This window comes from Cygnus olor, chromosome 1 (genome assembly GCF_009769625.2).
Source record: "Cygnus olor isolate bCygOlo1 chromosome 1, bCygOlo1.pri.v2, whole genome shotgun sequence".
In the NCBI taxonomy this organism is placed as follows: Eukaryota; Metazoa; Chordata; class Aves; order Anseriformes; family Anatidae; genus Cygnus; species Cygnus olor.
Window position 1 is genome coordinate 188,274,072 of NC_049169.1, and position 22,130 is coordinate 188,296,201.

General features: G+C 43.3%; 1 protein-coding gene across 9 annotated transcripts in view; it reads left to right on the plus strand.

The window, feature by feature from the left end:
• Positions 1–22,130, plus strand: part of ATP8A2 (ATPase phospholipid transporting 8A2) — a 328,555-nt gene that overhangs the window by 19,267 nt on the left and 287,158 nt on the right. For 2 of the 9 annotated variants that reach the window (XM_040543949.1, XM_040543954.1), the window contains exon 2: positions 18,964–19,108. In XM_040543949.1, the coding sequence (XP_040399883.1) occupies positions 18,964–19,108 (145 nt within the window). The other 7 variants (XM_040543953.1, XM_040543952.1, XM_040543950.1 and 4 more) reach the window with 7 other exon arrangements.

Below are 22,130 nucleotides of genomic sequence, written 5' to 3' on the forward strand. Positions count from 1 at the left end.
CTGGCAGTTCTGGGTGCAATCAGAATCCTCACTTGCACTGGGATGAGAGTGATGTGTAAAAGCCAGGAGGTTTAAACATGACTCGCAAAGTATAGCTGGTGTTGCCTGGTAAAGAGAAGCTTGTGGCACAGGAACAGGGTTTCCATCGTGCTTATTTTTCTCAAACTCTGTTCTCAAAAGTTGCAATGCAATGTTTTGTGACAACCTAGGATACAAGATTAGTTTGCAAGCATCTTTCTCCTGTTGAATGCAGCTGAAATGGCTGCAGGGAAACAGAAAAGCTGACTTTGAGTCAGGCCTGTTACAAGCCTGATTCTCAAAAGATGGTGAGCAGATGGGACCAGGTACCTTAATCTCCAGGAGAAGGATGGTTCACAAAACAAGGGGCAGCTCAACCTGGCTGTCTTTTCAGGCTCCTGTTCTGCATTGGGAAACCAATTTCCATTTCACTTCTTCCCCTCCCACCTTTTTGAAAAGAAAGCAATATGCCAAGTAATTCTTACAGATTAAAGGTTTTGTGGAGAAGGGGAATATAAAAGCCTCCTTTAGAGGGTTGCTAGATTTTAATAAATATCATGTTTAGAGATTTTATTTTATATCATTTGCTGAGTCCTCTATAGATGTTGTGGTGATACGGGCTCTGGTGCACAATTAGTACATATAACTAAAAAAAAAAAATTATTCAATTTTTCCATTTCCAAAAAAATAATAATCCATAAACAGATGAATTGACTGATTCATCACTGGAGACATTAATCTTCCTCAAACACCATTAGAGCGCAGAGCAAGAGACTGGAAATTGATTTTTTTTCTCATATTTATACTGCGTGTGTTTGCATGTGTGCGCTTACTGTTTCCTGACTTCAGGCATGCTGTCAGTAACCTGGAGACTGATTAAAAATTAACTGGGAATTGAAAATTCTCATATTAAATGACTCGAGGTTACACTACGGTCTCCCTATGTGCTGAGCTGCTCTGCGAATTAATTCCCTTTCCAGTCCATGGTACAGAACATGAATCTTTGATTATACAAGTCGGGGAAATACGCTTAAAAGAAAACCTCCACGTAATGTTTTGTTAATAACAAGTGCCTGCTGGAAGGCTTGTCTTCCTGAAGCTGCAGGCAGTTGTGGCACATCTGGCAGTGTTTATCACGAGAATGTAAAACTGGCATGAGATCCAAGTGCTACCTAATGGCTTCTGGAATAGCTGCTTTATACCAACCTTGAAGGGATAAATACTAGAGGAGGACTAAGAACAGGCTTCTGAACTTGAACCCCCAGCTAAGAGCAGACAACCAGAAATTGGTTATGCCCGAACATTTGGCTGGAGATAGGTATTCAGGTGCAAGTAGCTGAAGCTGTTAATCTACTGGAGTCCTGGTTTCGGCTGGGATGGAGTTAACTTTCTTCCTAGTAGCTGGTGTGGTGCCGTGTTTTGGATTTAGGCAGAGAGTAATGCTGATAACACCCCGATGTTTTAGTTGTTGCAGGGCAGTGTTTGCGCAGAGCCAAGGCCTTTCAGCTCCTGGTGCTGCCCTGCCAGTGAGGTACCTGGGGGTGCACAGGGAGCTGGGAGGGGACACAGCCAGGAGCTGGCCAAAGGGACATCCCATGCCGTGTGGCGTCATGGTCAGCAATAAAACTGGGGGGGCTGGCCGGGGGGGCTGCTGTTGTTTGGGACGGGCTGGGCATCGGTCGGCTGGTGGTGAGCAATTGCGAAGTGCATCACTTGCTTTTATTCTTCCCTTGCATCCTGGTTTTTTTTCTTATTAATCTGTCCTTATCTCAACCTACGAGTGCCTGTGCTTTTACCTTTCTCTGATTCTCTCCCCGGTCCTGCTGGGAGGGGTGGGTGAGAGATGGGCTGTGTGGTGTGGAGCTGCCGCCGGGTTAAGCCCCAACGCCTGCTCGTGGTCACTTGAAATGCATCTGAAAAGTTGGTCCTGTGATTGGGAAAGCTGAGCTTGAACTTGTGGGGTTTGATCTACCAGTAAATGAATCTTAAATCACTTTAATGTTTTGTGTGACAAACATTGTGAGCAGCAGGAGAACGGTTAAATAATGTAATTAGGTGCTCCCCCCACTCATTCTGTCTGTTCTGAGACAGCGTGCTAGGGCTTCGTAACCTCCTGGAATGAACTAGCAGGTAAGCTAGTACTGGATGGGGCTGTGACATGTAATAGGTGGAGAACTTGCCAGTTCATCCCAGCACCCATGCTCCATGCTCCCAGCTCCCATGGGTTTCAGCTGTACTGAATCTATCCTGAAATTACTCCAACACGGGCTTTCTAATGGTATGTAAACCAAATGTCATCTGTATTTCTGTTGTAAGGTACTCAGGATCTGTAAGGTACTCAGGATCTAAATGGCTTCATAACAAACACAATTAGTCTAAACAGAGCTGTAAAGAATAATGCCCAAGTCCGAAGTCTTGTAGCAGACAATGATTTCTACAGTAATTGCTAACTGGTATGGTTTGTGGCCAGTACTCAGGGAGTCACCAGAGCAGGAATAAATGCACTTAAGCCGGTTGTGGCATTCCTTCTGGCTCGTGGTCCTTCTCATTGGCTTGCCAGAAACTTGGCTTATTTAATTCCTTTTCCACAGTGAAGTGCCAGGAGTGAAGAGGGAGAGAAGTGCTTGCTTTATGACTTTCTGTTCACTTGGTGGAACCAGCTGTGCTGCTGGCTGCGGGCCCTGCGCGGGTTTCCAGGGCTGTGCTGGGCTTCGTGCTGCCCCTTGTACTGCCTGGGCAAAGGGAAGATGCACAGCTCACCAGCCATTTGTGGAGGTGTATTTAAGTGGTTCCTCCACGGGGAATGAAGGTTTGGAGGGCTCAGCATGCAGTGAAGTGCTTGTGAGTTTCAGGGTTAGGGGCGTGGGAGTAGTTCTGGGACCAGATCTGAGCTTGAATTATGTTCAGTAGCTTAAACTCTATGGAGTCCTTAAACTCTGTGGAGTCCTTTTCCTTGAGGAGCACAAATATATTACTTCCTACAGAAAGAAAACCTCCATTTATTGGGACTCCCATCAGTGGATGTGAAATTCAGCTCTTCCAACAGTATGCTCCTGGCCTCCAGAAGTGCTTGCCTTTCACCAATAAATCAGAGAACGAAGATGCAGTGGGACACTTAATAGCTTAAGAAAACTAAAAATAAGAGAAAACACTTGACATACCGATGCTCATTAAGTTACTCACCCTATATTTAACTTCAAATTATTTAAAATAAGGACAGCAGTGAAGCTTTATCACTCCAGCTAGTGAGGTTCTTTTTTGTTTAGGGATTGAGCAGCCAGCATCGCTAGGTGAGCACAGCTGGAAGTAGCCTCTTCAAGTTTTGGTATTTAGGAGACAGTAGCAGCAGTGCTGCTGTTAGATGCAGTAACCTCTGCTCCAGCACATATGGCCCACAAGAGCAGGTGTAGGCTCCTCTCTGAGAAACTCAGGCTGCCTTAAGGAGCAAAGCGTGGGAAATGGAGAGTGGGAGGGGAAGAGGCTGGTGTTCTGCCGGGATAAGAATCACCCTTTAAAAGTTTCTGTTCTGCTCCCTAAGGATATCAGGATGCTTACCAAAAAAAGACCAGCCTCTGCACTGCAGCTGTATTTCAGTAAGGACCCAGTAAGCTCTTACGGTTGCAAATGGCATGACTGTTTTTAATAGAGCCTCTCACAGGGAATGAACCAGCTGCTGTCTGCTAGATACTTCCCTTAAGAGCCCTTGCCCTAAGGCAGGGAGGCACAAGACCCGCAGGAATTGCAGCAGAGCTGTGCCCAGTTCCCAGCAGAATTTCCCAGTAACTTTCCATTTTATATGGCCTTACTTGAGTTTATATCCAATGTGCTTTATCCAAGTATACACAATGTTCCTGAGGAAAGCTAAGCGCTGCTCTCAACTCTGGCATTTAAACGATTGTAGTCATTGCAATGATAGCCATATATGTGGGGATGTTGTGCAGTTACCCAGGAACATGTTGAACTAAAACTTTTGCTCCTTCAGATGGTGTGGGCAGCCCAGTTGAGGACCACGGGTAGACTCGTGTTTGTGGAATGCCATAGCCATGCTAGTCAAGAGGTTAAAGCTTTCTTGCTGTGAAGAAATACTAGAATGCTTTACATCTTAAGACAATGTCAAAGCACTCTCGAACATAAAACGTGGCTTGTAAATTACCCCATGATTTCTAGCAAAATACTGTAAGGGATATGGTTGGTTTTGTAGGGAACCAAGGCCAGGGGAGGACTAAAACTTGCTTGAATTCTTGGGGCTGGGTTTCTGGGAAACCAAAGAGCTCAGAAATTATTTAAGTACTGTTATCTAAAGCGTTCCTTCAGTACCAAAACATTTAATGGTATTTGACTCAAAGAATAGCTGAATTTTTGTAAATGGCATGTCTGATATATTGATCTCAGAGATGGGGATGCTGGAAGTGACTGGAAAGGGTCTGGACCCTGTTAGCTGAGAGAGGTCTCTTGCACTGCCAAAGGGCTGCGCAGCTCTGACCAACCTCGGCCCTTTGTGCCAAATGCCCTGGCTGCAAAAAAGGAGACGTATTTTGGTGGCCAGGCATACTGAGACTGAACTAAATCTCTGATGTAGGTGGTTAGAGGTTTTCTTGTGGTGTGCTTATGCTGGTGACTATCTGAAATATTTGCAGTTGCCTAGTACTTCGTTAGTAAATCCAGCTGTGCAATCCTGGCTTATTCTAGCACGTAGTTCTGATTGTATAATCACAAGGTCGCTGTAGGAGCAGATAGTGTAATTCTGCAGCTGATCTGGTATTTAGTTACTCGCTGGGGTTGTTAATAAGTTAGTTCGAGTGAGGAATTATATGTCTTTCTGTTCTGTTAGCAAGCGTGTTTTTTTTTTTATCAAGTCCTTATAGTTCTTTAATGTACCCAATAAATGGGATACCGAGTGAATACTAAGCTGGTAAAAGGTTGTTGTGGCCGTGTATACTAACTTAAGCTTATTTTCAAGTCTGCTATTTTACCAGAGCAAATGTTGGACTCAGAAGGACTTATACTGTGCTGAATTATCACTAACCTTCATGCAATGGCATCTATTACGTCAGGACTGAACTTTGTTTTCAGAGTTAAAACAAATTCCAAGTGCTTCAAGTTCATGGTACTTCAGATCAGCTGCATGTTGGAGCTGTAGCACAATTTCCAGGTAGTACAGGGGGATATGAACCTGCACTGCAAAACAATTAAGCTGTGATAGCAGAGAATCCTGAAGACTCTTAATATGAAGGGTCAGGGACAACAAGATAAGGTGTATGTTGTTTTTTTTTAAAGAGCAAAAAACAAGTCCCCAAACCATCATTTTAAAATATAATGATGTTTTAAAAACAAAGCATTACAAAACCTTTTTTTTTTTTTTTTTTTAACTGACTCACTCTTTCAATTCCTGGAGCTGACAGTACTGACTGGCTGATACTCAGCATTATCCATGGAAGGATTTCCTGTAATAAACAGCAGTATTGGTACAAGGCAGTGCACTGTTGATGGTAAACGTGCCAACAGTACTAGCCTAAAAGACTCCAGCCTTTTCTTGAGTGTACCCTGCAAATGGTTTATTTGTCTCCTACTCGTTCTGAGTAATGCTAAGGGGGTATGCGTGAGCCACCAAAGGATGTCTCAGAGGTTTAGCAACAGATATATTCAGAGAGAATTTGAGCTGGATCACTCTGCTTGATGAGGAATACCATGCAGTTTGGGTGGAGGAACTTGAATTTTATTTTGTACTTTTGTTCTAGAATGATTTTGGAGTAGTCGCAAGAGGCTAATGGCAAGTATATGCTGAGGTACTCTTTTCTTACTGATGTTCTTTGAAATAAAATGTAACGAGTTCATACCCATCTTCAGGACCACAAAACCAGTCAGTATAGAGAATGATAGCATGGGTAAGTCAGTCTCTGTCCCACCAAACACGCATACCTGTCAGGTCTATTATATCAAAGAAAAAAGGTGTTATCTTGTGAGATTTGAAGTTACAGTATCAGTGCAGTACAAGTGTTTAGATAAGGCTTTTTGTCTTTGAAAAGAAATAACATGACAAAGGTGAGTGATCTAATTATATCCTCATATAATCCTTTATTTTGATCAGGTGTTCTTTATAGCAGTTTTTTCTGCCCAAAATACATACATCAGGCTTACAGATATGCACAGCAGACAAGAACTCCATCTATGTAAGTATCAGCTACTAAGTTGAGAAAAATCTGAAGGAAGCTTTATTAGAGAGCATGAGGTACAATTTTTGCTGCTTTACATTTTAAAAAAAATGAAAATACTTTGGCTAACTGGGGTTGTAATTTCATCCGGAGCAATTTTAGGCAGGTGTTACAGAGGCCACTTCAGTTGTAGCTGAGCCTTTGAAATCGGGTGCTGGAATCTGGGGTGGCTATGACAGCTCTGAGGCTGTAGAGAGCAAGTCAAACCCAGGGCAGAAATCAATCAGCATCCTGCTGGGACGGATCTGGGCCAGGCCAAGCTGGTGTTAATAGCTTTCCTACCTCTGTGTGTGCTACTGTTGCAGTTTGCTTTCAGATCTTGCTGGCTTGGAGAAGGTGAGATAAGCAGGTTTGGTTTGAGATAAGTCATTCATGTGCCCTATAATAGGGAATCACTAATCTAGGCTAGCCAAGGCTAGCCTGGGTACAGCTGTACACAAAGTACAAACAGATACAATACTTCTTGCTCACGGATTCATCTATGTAGGGAATAGATAGTGTTCCCAAACATTGTGCTCAGATGTTTTCCTCATGCATTATGCAACACTTCCCTAATGAAAGCTAGATAAGAGCAACTAAAATTTTGAGTATCTTCCTCTCCTGAGGAAAAAAAACACTTACTTGTAGCTAGCAGTATCTGCCATGATTTCCTGTCATTGTCTTGCTCATGAATATTTGATGCCCGTTACTTGATGATCTCTTACCAGCCTTAGCTGTGCCACTTGCCAGGTGATGCTCAGGCTTCCTGCTCTGCCCAGCTTCCAGCCCGGGGTAAGGGATGGGCTTCACACGTGGCTTCTGAGAGACTGAGCTGACCCAGCTGTGGCTTCTTACCTGCTGTGGTTCTTACCTGCTGTCTGTCTGTCTCAGTGCTCTCAGCTGCCCTAGCACAACTGCAGCCCTTCACTAAAAATACCCAGTGTATCCTAAAGGGGCCCTGACTGCTTGTGCTGGGTTTATGGCAAGGGTTTGGTAGCAGGGGCCTGCAGGGGTGGCTTCTGTGAGCAGAGCCCTGCAGCTGCCCCGTGTCAGATCAGAGCCAGCTCCAGCCACCTCCAAAGTGACCAACTGCTGGCCAGAGACAAGCCAGTGAGTGATGCTGGTTGGGCCTCTGGGAGAGCAGATTGAAGAAAGGGGGGAAAAACACACTGCACAACATCAGCTGGGAGAGAGGGGCGAGAGCTGAGAGAGAAGCAGCCCTGCAGCCCCCAAGGTGAGTGCAGCAGGAGGGCAGGAGGTGCTCCAGGCACGCAGCACAAGTTCCCCTGCGGCCCGTGGAGAGGCCCCTGGTGGAGCAGGCTGTCCCCCTGCAGCCCATGGGTCCCACATGGAGCAGATCCCCACGCCGCATCAGCATGAGGTCCTCCACAGGGAAGTGTCCTGGAGATCATATACTTTGTTTGAATGGTAACTTAGGTTATGATCCAAAAAGCCAAATCCTTGCTGCCTTAAAAGGGTGTCTTGTGAGGCTTTTAGCACGCAGCTGATGCTTCCTTTTCTAGTCCCTATCCCAAAAGCAAACCAATGGTCTGCAGGGGGACAGTGGAACGGATGGGGGAAGGACCCTGTAAAGCTGCTATAGGAGCCATGTAAGTCCCCGTGACTATAAAGACAGGCTCATACTAATAGGTTTACTACAGGTGAAAAAGAAGTGAAAACTACTTTCCATCTTTAAAGGCAAAGGACTTTTAATAGCTGAAGTGAGAGCTGAACAGGTTTTTAACCTTATTGTTTGATATCCAAAATACTTGTTCAGAAGCAAGGAAAAGTTTTAAAAAAGAAAACGCTTTTTCTACCTGCAGAGATGAATTGATGTCATAACCTCTAACACTACAGATAGCAGCTTCAAAGGGAACAGAAGTAGAGTTGTATTATGTCCTTCTATTAGGATTTTACTTTGTGGAATCTGCTTTGAAAGTCGGTCTGGAAGGGTCAGAGTCCAGGAGGGGGTAGACGGTTGTTTCAAGTGCAAGAACACAGGATGATGTTGAATTCCCCTTTTTTTCTGAAATGTATTAAAATGCTCCAAGGAGAGCCACAGGAGTCTCTGTGCATGGGCATATACACAGTCACGTAATCCACGCTGTCCTACTGTGAATCGAATGCAGAGCAATTTGAAAGTGCAAAACATATATTTCACAGATTGCCATGAGGATCACTTTAATCAGCTTTGAGACCTGCTAAAGCTGTAGAGATCTTTGAAGGACTACTGCTGTTTTCATCTTCGTGCAGCTGGTGCAAGACGGATCGAACATCATGTCTCTGTGCCATCGCTGGAAGAGATGCATCTCTATAGGTAACAGTACAACGGGCAGCTGCTTTGGCGCATTATTCTGAACTGTGGGTGGACAGAATGAAGAACAGCAGCTTTGGGAATGCTTTAGAGCAAAAGGTCAGCGTGTATTCAGTAAACCTTTCTAATCTGGCGTTGGCTGGAAGCCAATGTCACAGGCCTCAGAGCTTTTAGTAGAGAAGCATCAGAATATGGAGAGCTTTACATCATCAGCATACAGAGAGGAAAACATTTCTGTCTTGTTTAAATTGTTCTCTTAGAAATCAAGATCAGCTGTGCTTGCAGCTGATACGTTTAAAGCTGTTAGTAAATTATAACAGATGCATTATGGAAATGAAAAAAAAAAAGCACTCGTGTGCCAGAATGCTAATAGAATTATGATGTGCTGAAGATATTTTTAGCTTCAACCAATTTTAATACAGGGAAACGTGGCTCAAAAGTGAGAGGAGAGCAGACTTAACTGTAAGGATTGGTTGTGACTTATGCTAGGGAGGTTTCTGATGTCTGTTTCTGAAATATTCTTGTAATGACTTGTAATAGATTCACCATGTTTGATACTTGTATGCGTGGCCCACAGATAGAATTACCAGTTACAGTTATCTAAGGTGGCATTTTAGCACTTCTGTCAGATACGGGGTCTTCCTTGGTCGGTGGGATTATTCAAAAGAGATACGTATTCTTTTTCTAAGTATCAGAATCCAGTTTAGTTGTAACTTCTGCCACCTCATGTTCACTTTTTAAATTGCTTTAGTAAACAAATTTCTGATAAAATTCCAGGAACTGTAAATAATGATACTGGAAGAATGGAGTGGAATTACCATTGTGTGTTTTCAAGTGCTGTGGTTGCAGTGTTACAGTTAAGATTGTTCCTTTGAATAGGAGGATTTTGAGCTGAAAATTCAAAGTGAACTTTGTAAAACCGTCTCCATCTAAGAGGCTGAAAGTCCGTGCAGAATGGACATGGTATGTGTTTTCAGGAGTGTGGATAGTGGAGTCCGCATTTGGTCTGTTGCCTTCTAGGTAAAAAGTTTCTAAGTTGCATTAAATAAAAGAGCTCTAAATCCAGTGTTCTCCAAACCCTCTCGAAAGGAAAAGGATTTGTATTCAGTGCATTCTAATGTGTGCAACTGTGTTTTGAGCTTCACTACCAGTTAGCAGGCAATGCTGATTCAGGATTATTTAAACAAGAGAAAAGAGCAGAGCAGTGTTGGATGAGGTGCGATGCCATCAGTAGGTGAGCAGAAACACAGATCTCCTAAGTCTCAAAACTGGGTAAACCCCAAACAAGAACACCAGTGCTTGGTATTCCAAGTTCTCAGGGAATATTGGATAAGTTGAAGATGGGAGGTAACAAAGCGTGCTTGTGTTGCTACTAGGACATATGTCTTTTAGAAACTGTTTCCCCATTATCTCCTTCAAAGCCACCTTACGGGGCTTGTTTCAGGTATGTGCTGTAAGTTGGAAGAACTTGATGATGGACTTCTGGCAGTGTACCTTTAACTCAGCCTTAGTGCCTTTATACTACCTGCGAAGCTGTTGAAAACCTGGAGCGTCTGGATCTTGGATTCAACTCTGAAAGTTGCCTACAAGTTGGAGAAAAGCCTATTATTAGAACCAGCTATTAGAAAACTGATTGCACTTGAAGATGTTTTTGGCTTTGGACCTGAGGAGTTTCAGGGCCAGCTTGGGAGGCTCCTTGGGCTTTCTGGAGCTGTAGAACTTATTACTTATTTAAATTTCTGGTGTTGAACAGGCACTGGTGAAGCTGAATATTCAGCTTATTTTCAGGCTATTAAATCTCATTTATCTGCTGCCAGAGACTCATTTTTCAGGCACGAAATATTGATTCCCATACATCATTAGCAGACACAATGTTGTGTACCAGGAAAAAGTGCTTCAAGTCCAGGTTATGGTGACAAGCTGATAGCAAATACGTGAGGGAGCTTGGAGAACAGCTGAAGAGAGAGTGGAATAGTACTGATGTCTAGAAAGGCCATTTTTGTCCAGTGCAGTATGGGACATTAAACACTGGCTTTAACTAATATCAGTTACTAGTTCTCTACTGATCCGCTCTTGGACTGTGTTTATTCTGAAATTGTGGTCCAAAGTAGTAAGTGACTGCATGGAGTTAGATTTTAGTGTCTTTAACCTGTCTTCCATTTAAAGATTTGAGCCTGTGTGGTATATGGTTTGTTTTTCTTCTGGGGAGCAGTGTTTGTAAACTTAATCTGGAAGCTGGGGCAGGGGAAGAAGGGACTAATTTTTCTTATCAGTTATACAGGCTCAGCCTTAGAATTTAGCTGACAGTTGTGGCTATGAAGCATGGGTCAGAATAAGAATAGATTGTATTTGTTTCTTCTGCAGTTGTATTAGCTCAGCATTATCAGCAGAAGCTGATTGTTTTTGACATTAAGTGGGCAAGTACAAAATGACTTGAGAGATGGAGAACAGCTATTTCAGGCAAAGTGCTATTCCTCTTGTGGTCTCACCAAGGTTGCATACAAGGATTGTTACAGGGAACAAACATCAGGCCTTTCTGCCATTCAAAGAAGCAGAAAGAAAGGCACCGAAGAGTCCTTAACTCAGACTGTGGGCGACCCAGGGCACCTTTCATTTCCTGTACCTGAGTATTCTGCCACCTTTTTCTTGCTTTCATTAACGTGGCTGTATGGTATTCCTACAAAGGAAAGTGAATTTTATTGGGTGGACTCACTTCTTATCCTTTACCTCAGTAAGAGCTCTCTTTTGTCTGTTGACACATCCAGTACTTGTATGTGATCACGCACCTGAGTGCTCCCTATATAGTTCTTGCTAATCTGTATTCCTGTAGTAGCTTAATTCTGTTTTCTGCTTCTTAATTCTATGACTTATCTCCAGCTTTCTGCTAGGAATCTGTTCTGTTCATTAGTGACAACGCTTGGCTTCATCATTCAACTGGATTTGGTCACATGCATCAAAATTCAGGCTCCAGCTGTCTCCGCTTGCAGCGTGCAGTTCCGTTCACTGTCTGATGGAGCCTGCTGTTCAAAACAAGCTGTGTTCCTTGCCTTTAACTCTTTGGGAGTTAAGAGCTGTCGAATCGGTCATCCTTGGATTGATCAATGGATGCAAGCTGTTCTTTCAGCTTAGCTGAGCTCCAAATTTATAGTAGGCATCTTTGCACTGATCTCTAAATAGCCGTGTTAGGCATTTATACTCTAGGATTTTTACTAGTTAAGTTCTTGAAGACTGGATTAACGCATCTTTAAGACTGACTTGCTGACTGACACCCCTTACTTGCTGTAAGCTGTGTGTCACTCTCCAGACTGGATTGTAAGTATGCACAAGCTAGTGGCCACTCACCTGTTTTGTGGTTTTGAGTGATTAAATGAAATTGTCCAAAAAAATATATATGTATATTTTTCATAGGAGGTTGACAAGTGACCTCTTTGCAACACAACAGCTTTTCTCGCAGAACAATACACTGTCTGTTCTTAGGCAGCTACTCTAGTTTTAAGCAACTTCGGAAACGCTGAGCGGTGTTCAACTGGTTAACCGGCGTGCCCAGCAATATCCTTCTTTGTCTTTGTTAATTTTGTTAGGCTACGTGCATTGGATAGCCATGCAGAGAGCAGGAGAGATGTTATAGAGCTGCTGTCTGTTTAATTTCCTTTGTAATGCCAGGGTTAGCTTGATTGATGACAACTTTCTTCCTGCATCTTGGAGTTCAGAAAATACACTTCCTTTGCTCAATCATCTCTGTCACACATCTGAAGCTTTATTTACTATTAATATCCTTTGGGGGGCCAGTCTTCATCTGAGTCTCAATTTCGTTATTGGTCTGTATCTAGCACAGAAGAAAACTCCTGTCTTAAAATCTGATTTTTCTGCTGTGCATAAAAATGTTTTTTCTTTGCTGTTTATCTCTAAAACACCTACAAAGGTACAGATGTCTCTTTGTGTTCTGACTTGAACAGAAGGGTTATCTGAGAGCTTCAAGTCCCAGCGTCCCAGGTTTGGCTTGTTACAGAACCCTTCCATAGCCGTCTCTACTGGTTTGACCTGAACGCAAGATTTTGTCCACTATAACTCTAGCTGTTGACAAACACCAATTCAGGTTAAATCTTAAGAATAAACGTGTTACAGAAGAACTCCAACGTGATGTTTTGCTCATTCAGTATCCTGCTAGTTCTGTTGGAACATGCAACAATTTAAAGCAACAACAATAACAAACAAACAAAAAAAGACCAGCATTAGGAAAAGTACCTAGTGTCAGAACTGAGTACACTTCCAACTTTTCTGCTTTACATTGTCACAAGCCAGTAAGAAAAATACTGTCTTCCCTGGGACTGTTCACTCCGTGTAGTGCTGCTTCTGTCTTACTGCACAAGCTGCTAATCTGAGTGGAAGTAGTCACCCAATTACTGAAATGTTAATGCAGGCATCGCACTGTACAAATTGTCCATTTTCTTAGGGTTGTGTGATGGAGAAAACCTTTTATCCTATTAGCGTAAAAGGTGGTTTGCAGGGTTCCTAATGCTTGGAATGATGGAGGCGGAGGGAAACCTCTCAGTTCCAGGGTCGTAAGTGTTTCCCGATGATGCTCTAAAGCTTGCATACTCGTGTACTGAGTGTGTTGTAGCTAGCAAACATCGTTGTTAGAAGTTGTCATGGCCTTCTTGTCGTCCTAGACTGAAGTGCTGAATGTTCGTTCTCCAGTCTAAAAGACTTTAAATGCTTAGGCTTAGCCCTGATATTAGCAGGGCTGACACCGTTCACTCTTCAGGTAACTCTGATAACCCTGTAACCTGATGAAACACTACTAGAGCAGAAGTCCAGCAGGAGTGCAGTCCTAGGCTAAAATACACAAAGATACCGTGTACTACTATTTTTCTTCTCCTTTTTCAAATTCACCATTTGCATTCTTGCAGAAATCTCACGCTTGTTACTATCACATGTAAAGGGTTGCTTTCAGTAAATGGCCTCTACAGGAGTTCTGTTTGGCCTCAAACCCCAAGGAGCACCCTTGGGAAAGCTGAGGAAATGTATCCTCTTCTACTTTGCTTTATAACTGCCTATTAAAATTGAAGAGATTGTTCTTGTTTCCATGATCAAAGTTAATTGAATATCAGACTTCTTAACTGGACCTACTGAAAGCTTTCAGTTCCTGAAAGATGCTGCGTTAGTAACATCCACTCTGCTCTTCACACAATTTGAAATCAGCTCGAAGTAAAACAAATCTGAAAAGGGCTACGTATTTCTCCGCAATCATTAAAAAAATTTTTTTTTTTTTGGTCCAACTTTGCTCCTAAAACATAGGTAAATGTCGTCTGGGCAGGAATACTGTTCCATGCTTGCTTCTCCTTTAGTAAGTGAAACCCATTGTCTCCAGTAACTTCAGGTAGAGCAGCTCTCGCATAATTGTTGGAGAAGTGAACGGTATTTTGCAACTGCAGTATTAATTTCAAGGCTGTTATTATGAACCCTGGCACTTGCATGCAGATGACCTAACCACACCTTATTCTGCAGAACATTTACCTAATAACAAAGAAGGACAGCATGTTTTAAACGACTCTTGATGAGATAGGAGTTAGAAAATAAAGGCTCAATTGTAAAATTTTCCAGAACTTCTTTTCTCAGACTCTTGTCTACAGTTTTAAATTACTGAGTGCTGTAGAAGCCCTCCAATTGCGTTGCTGTTGAATGTAGAATAGAGCTGATGAAATAGCGCAAGGAAGGAATGTATTTTGGGGGAAAACAACTCCCTTCAACAGTGAATTTGAAGCTTGGCTGTATGAGAAGTGGTGGACAACTCAACTGCAGAACTTCTCATTTGGTGTAATATTCTGCACTCGGTGAATAGTTTGTGAAGAAAACCCTGAGAAGGGGATATTCTCCCAAGGAAGTAGTGGTAAGTCACCAATTCTGGGGTGGCTTGTCAAGAGCAAACTATTTCAGTGTAGGCAAAAGCCAAACTTGTCTGCCAGCTCTCTAAATACACTTTCTAGTCTCAGATATTCAGTTAGCAGCAACTTGCTCCGAGGCTCAGCCTGTAACACCACCACCAGATGTTCTGTGAATGACAGAATGTGAAGGCTTTTGGTAAGGCTGAAGTTTGACTTCAAGGAAGGCTGTCTTTAAAATGCGTGTTAATTGAAAACTGTTACTCAGTGCAGTTGGGGTGACACAAACAGCTGTGTGTGACTTATTTGAACTTGGTCCTGTTACTGGGTTAGCTTAGGATCACAGAACAGCTGAGGCTAGAAGGAACCTCTGGAGACCGCAGCCCAACTCTGCTCAGGCAGGGTCAGTTTCATCAGCTCAGTGTTTTCTTCTCCTAGATCCTAGTCCTGCAAAGAGTGTGAGCAATATCAGTAGGATTATTCTTGGCCGTGACACTCAGCATTGCTTTAGGATCTACGCCTGACAGGATGAAGCCAGTCTGGTAAACTTTGCCATCACAGACCTGCTGTTCTCATAGCTAGTGGTTCTGCTGTCTTGATGAGATACTAAATTGCTGTATTAACATTTATTCTCAAAAATGGAACATGGTAAGGTGCTTGATTGCTCTACTAACAAGGTACCAGAACAGTACCAGACAGAAGCAGTAACTAGCTGGCTAATCTGCTTAAGAGAAAACCAGTGTCGTTGCTGCAAGAGTTGCTTGTGGCTTGTGATGGTTGGCAAGCTTCCTGAGTGACTAATCTATAAAAATAGTGCAGAATTCACAACACTTTGTTTACTCAATCATAGAAAAGCTATGGTTAGTAATAAGCAGACATTAAGGGGACAGGTATACATGGAAAATATCATCTTTGCAGGCTATCATATTGCAGGCTAAATATCATCTTTGCAAGACTATTAAATTCTAATTCATTGGTTTTCAAGTGATAACAAGTACAGTGTGAACTTGTCAAGAAAAATCAGGCTTGATGCCCTAATGATGAGATAAAGCTATAAAATAAGGCTCTTTCTTAATTTTGTCAAGCTTTAATCCCATCTTTTTTTTTTAGAAGATAAGTTTGTTAAACAGCGTGAAGTAAGTCATGAACAACTGTGCTTTATAAAATATGTGATAACTCATCTGACTGATGGAACTCAGAAAGCACAGTGGGAAACTGTATTAGACTCCTGCAGTAAGTGTCTCATGCCTCAGAGTTGAGAGCAGATATATTAGGCACTGTTTAAATTCCATAGGGATCTCAAGTCTATTAAAAATAAGCAGTAATCATAATGTTTTACTAAATCATGGTCCTTTACTAGCTCTCTAGTACCTTCACAGGTACCTATGTGTAGACTGACTCACTAGTATCCCCAGAGGTCTTTTGTCTTTCTGGTTCTTTCCTTAGCTCTTTAAGGGATTTCTGCTCCACTCAAGGACATGGAGACTGTGCGTGGCTTCTTTCCTGAGGAGGAGTGAGAATAATCACTTAGTGACATGTTTTCATTCTGCTCAGCGACAACTTTTGGCCAGGTACAAAAACTCTGCTCACCTCCCTGAAGTACAGACTTCTAAGCTGAGAAGGTGGTGACATTAGGAATGGATTTCTGTGATTTTGGGACAGGGGTGGAGGGAACTGGGAAGAAGACTCAGAAGACCAACAGCAGAGCTAAGGAGATACTAGCTGAGCTGAACCAAATGATTCTGTTCAAGCAGTGAGGATAGCCACAATATTAACACACTGAAATCATGCTAGGTCATACTAGTTTCCCCCCAGAAAACAAATTGGTAGCAGTGTTGCAAGATCTTGGGGAAATAAGAGAAGGTGCAGGCCCTCAGGGAGAGTAACCTTCCCTGCGTGCTAAAATGGTCTGCCCTAAAGCAAAATCAGTGAGTCCGATTCCTTTGGATACAGGGAAGTAAACACTGCTGAATAAGAGCTGCTCGAAGTTCGGTCCTAAGTTCCTCCACTGCAGTTGGTAGGATCTGTGGGGTCTATATCCGCAGCCTTTCTCAACCAAGGAGCATGTGTGCAAGTTGCCTTCACATGGTTGAAGTGATGGTCTGCATGTGGTCTGGTTCCCTGGAGGGAGATGAGTTCTGAAGGTGGCATCTGGGCATTCTAGTGTTCTGGAGCCGCTGGGTCTGCTGCCCACCAGGAGTCCTTCAGAAGCTTAGGGCTCCTTAATCTTTCGGAATATGGGGAATGAGGGCATCTATGCTTCTAGTAGCATAGGTCGCTGCAGGCTTCTGGCTATGATCTGCTTAGTAATAGGGGAGGGAGGTAGAAGGCATTTCTCATGGGCAGGATTAGTGGATAATCTTCCAAAATGAGGCTTATTCCACTAAGAGTCGAAGCAGCTGATTTGAACCACTTTCAAAAAAATAAAACCCCTCTTAGTACAGCTGTTTCTACACACAAGTTGGCTTTGAAGTTTTTTTGGTACACATAAAGAATAAGGAGCCACCAAGACAACAGCATTTACCTGTCTTGGAGACAGAGTGGTCAAGAATGTTGTACATGAAGTAAACCTAAATACTTGACCTGATCAGTTCATCCTTAAAGCTGTGGCACAGCTTCCTGATATTTGACAGTGAAGAGAACTAGTAAGCAGGAAGATTTCAAGCATCAGAGGGAGTCATATGGAAAAAAAAATATCAACCTGTCTCTGGGGAAAAGCCAATAATTTGTATACTGTTCTTGTTCTATAATTGCACTTGTGTTCTGGAGCTTGACTAGGAAAATAGATGAGAGCTGCTTCCTTGCACTTATGCTCTTAAGGGTACTGTCGTTTGATCTCCACTGCAGTTACACAACATGAAATCAATGGAAAGAACAGCAAGTATCCAGTAGTGCTCTTAGCTCTGTGTTTCTGAAGAGTAAAATACTCAGCAAGGTTGAGCAATTGTTTGTGTTGCGGTGAGTTTCTTCAGACTGAGTAACCCAATGTATTATTATAATAGCATCATCTTGTTTAATGTATGGTATTACATATTTTATTTCTGAAATTTCTGTTTTTTCACAAAGTATATGCTAACAATTCTGCACACAAGTCGATTTTAATACATCCAAAGTGTGAACTCACAATACGCAACACTTGGATTAGGTAACAGACAGTACTGTTTGTTTATATGTTAGCGTATTAGTTTTATTACACTAGCTTTATTGGCCAGCTGCTAGTTTGGTGAAGTTTTTTTGATACTGAACTATTTTGTAAAACAAGTGGGTAATGTTGCCCTCCAGTGGTTAATGTTTAGGGGATACAGAACCTGTTTGCACTGCTGATCAAGAATTGATCATTTGGAAAGGCTGAGAGGGAAGAGTAGGACTTCAGCTTAGGCTGTGGTCTTTTTATTAATTAAATAGCCAAGGCAAGTGCCAGTGGTATGTGAGAATGTAAGTGCTGAATATATTAAGGTTTTAGTAGGACTGCTGTTTTTTCTTGAAGCTGTAGTTGAGATGGACATAATTTCAGGGGGCTCTCCTCTATACACACTGAATCTTTTTTAGCCATTTGGCTCTGATTGCAGTTTGCAGGTTAACTGTAGCTTTGTACAGAAATCGGAAATAGTTGCTGGATTTGGCTTTAATGTTGAGAGAGACCTATTGTATCTTACGATGGATTTTTCGAATAATCCTAAAATACCTCTTACTGGATTCTTGTGAAAAAAGTTGTCTTGTTCCTGTGTCTAGAGCCCTGTGCTAGCTTGTAAACCCACAGCTGTTTCTGGAGCTGTAAATACACTGCACAGGAATCAGTTTAAGTAACACAAAGCATCTCCAGGGCTCAGAAGGGAAGGGGAAAGCTGAAATACATCAGCGCCTCCAGTAGTACTTTGAGGCTTGACAGAGCAAATAGCCAAAATTTTGACAGAAGGAGACCTAACTCTCTCTTAATGCAAAGCTAAACACTGCTTCACAGAGGCAAGCGTGAGATAAATTGCACTTTGCAGCCCAAGATGTCAGCTTGGAAGCCGTAGTCGTGCAGCTTCTGGTCTCTTCGGCCAAACCAGGAGCCTGTTTTGGGGAGCCCAGCCTCTCCTGGATGCTGGCAGGAGGACGAGCGAGCCCGGAGCCAACTTCTCCTCTCCCTGCGGGCCTGCGGAGCTGTGAGGGGGCCGTGCCCGGCCGGCTGTGCCTTGGGGTGGGCAGCACCGGGGGCACGAAACCGCCCTCAGGCTCCCACCTCACGGCTCCCCCTCTGCCGGCGGCTGAGGGGCGGCGCGGGGCCGGGTCCCTCCCGGGGGCCGGGCCGAGGGCCCCGGCGCTGTCCCCGCTGCCAGCTGGCTCGCTGCGGGCTCCGCCGCCCCCTCCCCGGCCCTGCATTATTTATCAGCCGCCGCCGAGGTAAGCGGCGGGGAGGGCGCTGCAGCCGCCGTCTGTGGCCCGGCCCTGAGGCGCCGCGGCCCCGGGAGCTGCCGCCGGGCTCCGGGCGGGGTGCGAGGCTGATGGGATGGGGGGAATGGGATGGGGGCTCCGTGCCGCAGCCCCTCGCTTACCGGCCCCGCTCTCCCCACAGGACCCGTGTGTTCCCCCGCGGGCTACAAGAAGGCGGATGATGAGATGTCCGGAGCCACGTCCTCGGCGGATCTGGACGAGGCGCCAGCCCGCACCATTTACGTGAACCAGCCCCAGCAGAGCAAGTTCCGCGACAACTGGGTCAGGTAGGGAGCTCTTCCCCTGCTCCCCGTGCTGCCACCGGCTCTCGGCCCCCAGGTTCCTCTGACCGAGGCAGGAGGGTCGGATCCGGCAGCAGGAGGAGGTGCTCGGTGCCATCGGCACGGAGAGACGGAGCCCGCAGAGCTGCTCAGCTCGGGTGCATGGCAAGGTCTTCGCTCGCTGCTCCCCTGACTTTGGGAACAACAGCATCTAATTCAGTGTTCTTAGACAAAGGAGTTAACCCATGACAGCCTGAGATCGGGATAAAAATGGCTATATAAACTCCATATATATAAACTCCAAACTGTTCTCTTCAGCCATAACAATAACTTAGTCAAAGTCTGACAAAGCACAGGATAGGAAGCAAGGAAAAAGCAAGTCTTAATGGGATGTGAATAGCGTTTGCAAGCTCACAGCCCGGTGCATGCAAGGCTATGGTCAAGTTGTGTTTCTTCACAAGAAAACAGTTGTGGTCTTCATTAGACTAACGAGAGTTTTCTTCGGTAGCTGGAGCCCTTTCATTGTAGGGGTGTGTGTTTAGGGTATGCGATATCCATTTGGAAACATAAATAATGAACGCTGAAAAATGTACAGGGATGTGTAAGATGTGCAAATGTGGTAGTGATCGGTTAGCTAGGTGAGCAGATGGCCCCTGTCATGACTGAGGAGAAGAGTTATTTAGCAGGCTTCAGTTAATACAGATGTTTGGGTCATTGTTCAAGGAACAGTTTACACAATGAGTGCCTTTGTGAAAAGAAGAAAGGATGTTATATCCTGTTGAAATGGTGATTTCCATTAGCTGTTGTACTGTGTGTGTATATCATCAAGGGCAATTCTAAGAATATCTTCTGAAAGAATGCTGGTGTCTTGTGTGGTGCAACAACTTGTATGTGGTTTTCCACGCATCTTGGACTTACTGTATACTTACTTGTCTGTGAAAAGCAGTGGTTTAGGAGGAGTTTAAGTTGAAGATTTTCTTCAGGTTTTGTTTTTTCTACATGGGCAGCAACATTAGATGTTTTTTAACATTCTTTTTCTTTGTTAAATGTGACCTGAATTAGTGCGTGTGTTTTTTTTAAATGGCTAATTACTTGCATCTTTCCTGCTTTACAGAAAGAACCAGAGAATGAAGGTTGGCAGAACATGTAGTTTGTTTTCCTGAAGGGATTCAGTTTTGGCTAAATCTCATGGAAACATGTTACTAGAAATTTGTTCTTGATAGTCCTATTATCAACACCTGAGCAAGCTGTTGTGTTCCACTCACTGTCTGGAAGCCATCCTCTGGTAGCTATAAAAGTTTTTCAGTAGCTTTTCTGCGTCTTACTCAGGGCAGCCTGAGTCACAAGGAGTATTGGCATACTAGGAACAGGACAAAATGCAGGTACTATGGTGAGGAAAATAGAGATGTTTGCATTGCCTAATCAGCAATCTTAGCTCCTCAGTGTCACTTAGAAATTAAGTTCACTTTATAATAGCTTGCTCCTGCTTAGTGAGAAAGTTGTGATCATTCTCTGCGACTTATAAGGCTGACAGGCTTTGGCTGTGCTCTCTGCGTTATCTGGAGTTCGCTTTCTTCCCTCAGGTCAGTAGAAACAAAGGAAAGGGTGATGTGCACTTGCACCTGGACAAGGGTGCCTTGTGTGGAGTATGGGTGGTTTGTCTGCTTGCATGTGTAGGTTGGAGCTTCTCTTCAGGAACAGTCCTTTATTGCTCTTGGACTCAGTGCCATTGGATTTGAAGCTGTGTTGTTTCTGTACAAAGTGACACTGTGCCACGGCGCGAGGTGCTGTGCGAGCAGATAACCCCCCTACATAAAGGCTTAGAGCAGTAAAAAGAAGGAGATAATGAAACAGTTTCTTTTAACTTCATGTGACTTCTGTCAGTTTTTGGTAACTGCCAGGAATTCTTAGAACTCCAGTGTGCGTTTCAGGATGTTCATAAGAAGTTTCTGAAACCGTAACGCACTGTATGGAGTAGCTTGCTCAAAGCTGAGCAAAATAGGGCGAGAAATGGAGGTGCAGAGGGTGGGTTAGTAATGTGGTTTTCCTTTTGGTTTAAAATTTTCTAATTACCTTGGGCATCCTTATTGATTCTTCCTTCCAAGAGACAGGCAGTATTAAAAATGAACTCTCATGTTTGTTGTGGGAGAAAAAGGAAAAGGTGCTACACATCCCTGTCTTCTATTTTGGACAAGTTTTGCAAAATTGATAATTCCCTATACAATTTATAAAAGGCGTACAGGACTAATGCAGAAACTAAGTGGATGGCAAAATAGGATGAGGAACTAACACTTCTTCTGAAAACCTTAGAGTGCAAGTGGAAGGATGTAGAAGGAAGACATTTTCTCTATCCTTTTTTTCTCCGCAGGCTTCATGGTGTGAAAAAATGAGCTTGTGAAAATTGGAGGAGCAGCGGTTGAGTGTTTTACTGTGCATTTCAAACTTTATCATAAAAAAAATAAATTCAAAACTCAGTGTGATAACACTTTCTATGTACCGTAGGTTAGATTTAGTTTGGTCCTTTATATGTATTACCATTCTTCATCACACTGTAGCAGCAGTAATTCTGTTTGCAGGAGCATCTTAGCTGTTTTCACCACTTAGCGTGTTCAGTTTGAAAGTTTGTTCATATCAAACTTTGGAGCTTCAAATAAAGGTAAACAATGTTCCATTTTTAGCTGAAGGATTTTAGAAGCTTTGAAACATGCAAAAATGGGACAAATGTAATTACTGGAATTATTGTCCAAGATGCCTGTAGCTCCAGTGTTGTCCGTAGCTTTATAAAAGGTAACTAGTAGCTGTTCTGACTTGTTCAATATACACAGTTCAAGCATGCGTCTGTTCACTTAATAGGGCGTATATCTGTGTTTAATTTTAAAGTTCAGTATGAAATGAAACAAATTTATGTTCCGAAAACTTATAGCCATTCTGTACACAGCTCTCTGCTACTTACAGCACCCAGCCTGCTTTTTTCTCCATTCTTTTCAACTGGCTGGGGGAAAAGGATTTCTTTGTACTGATTTAAAAT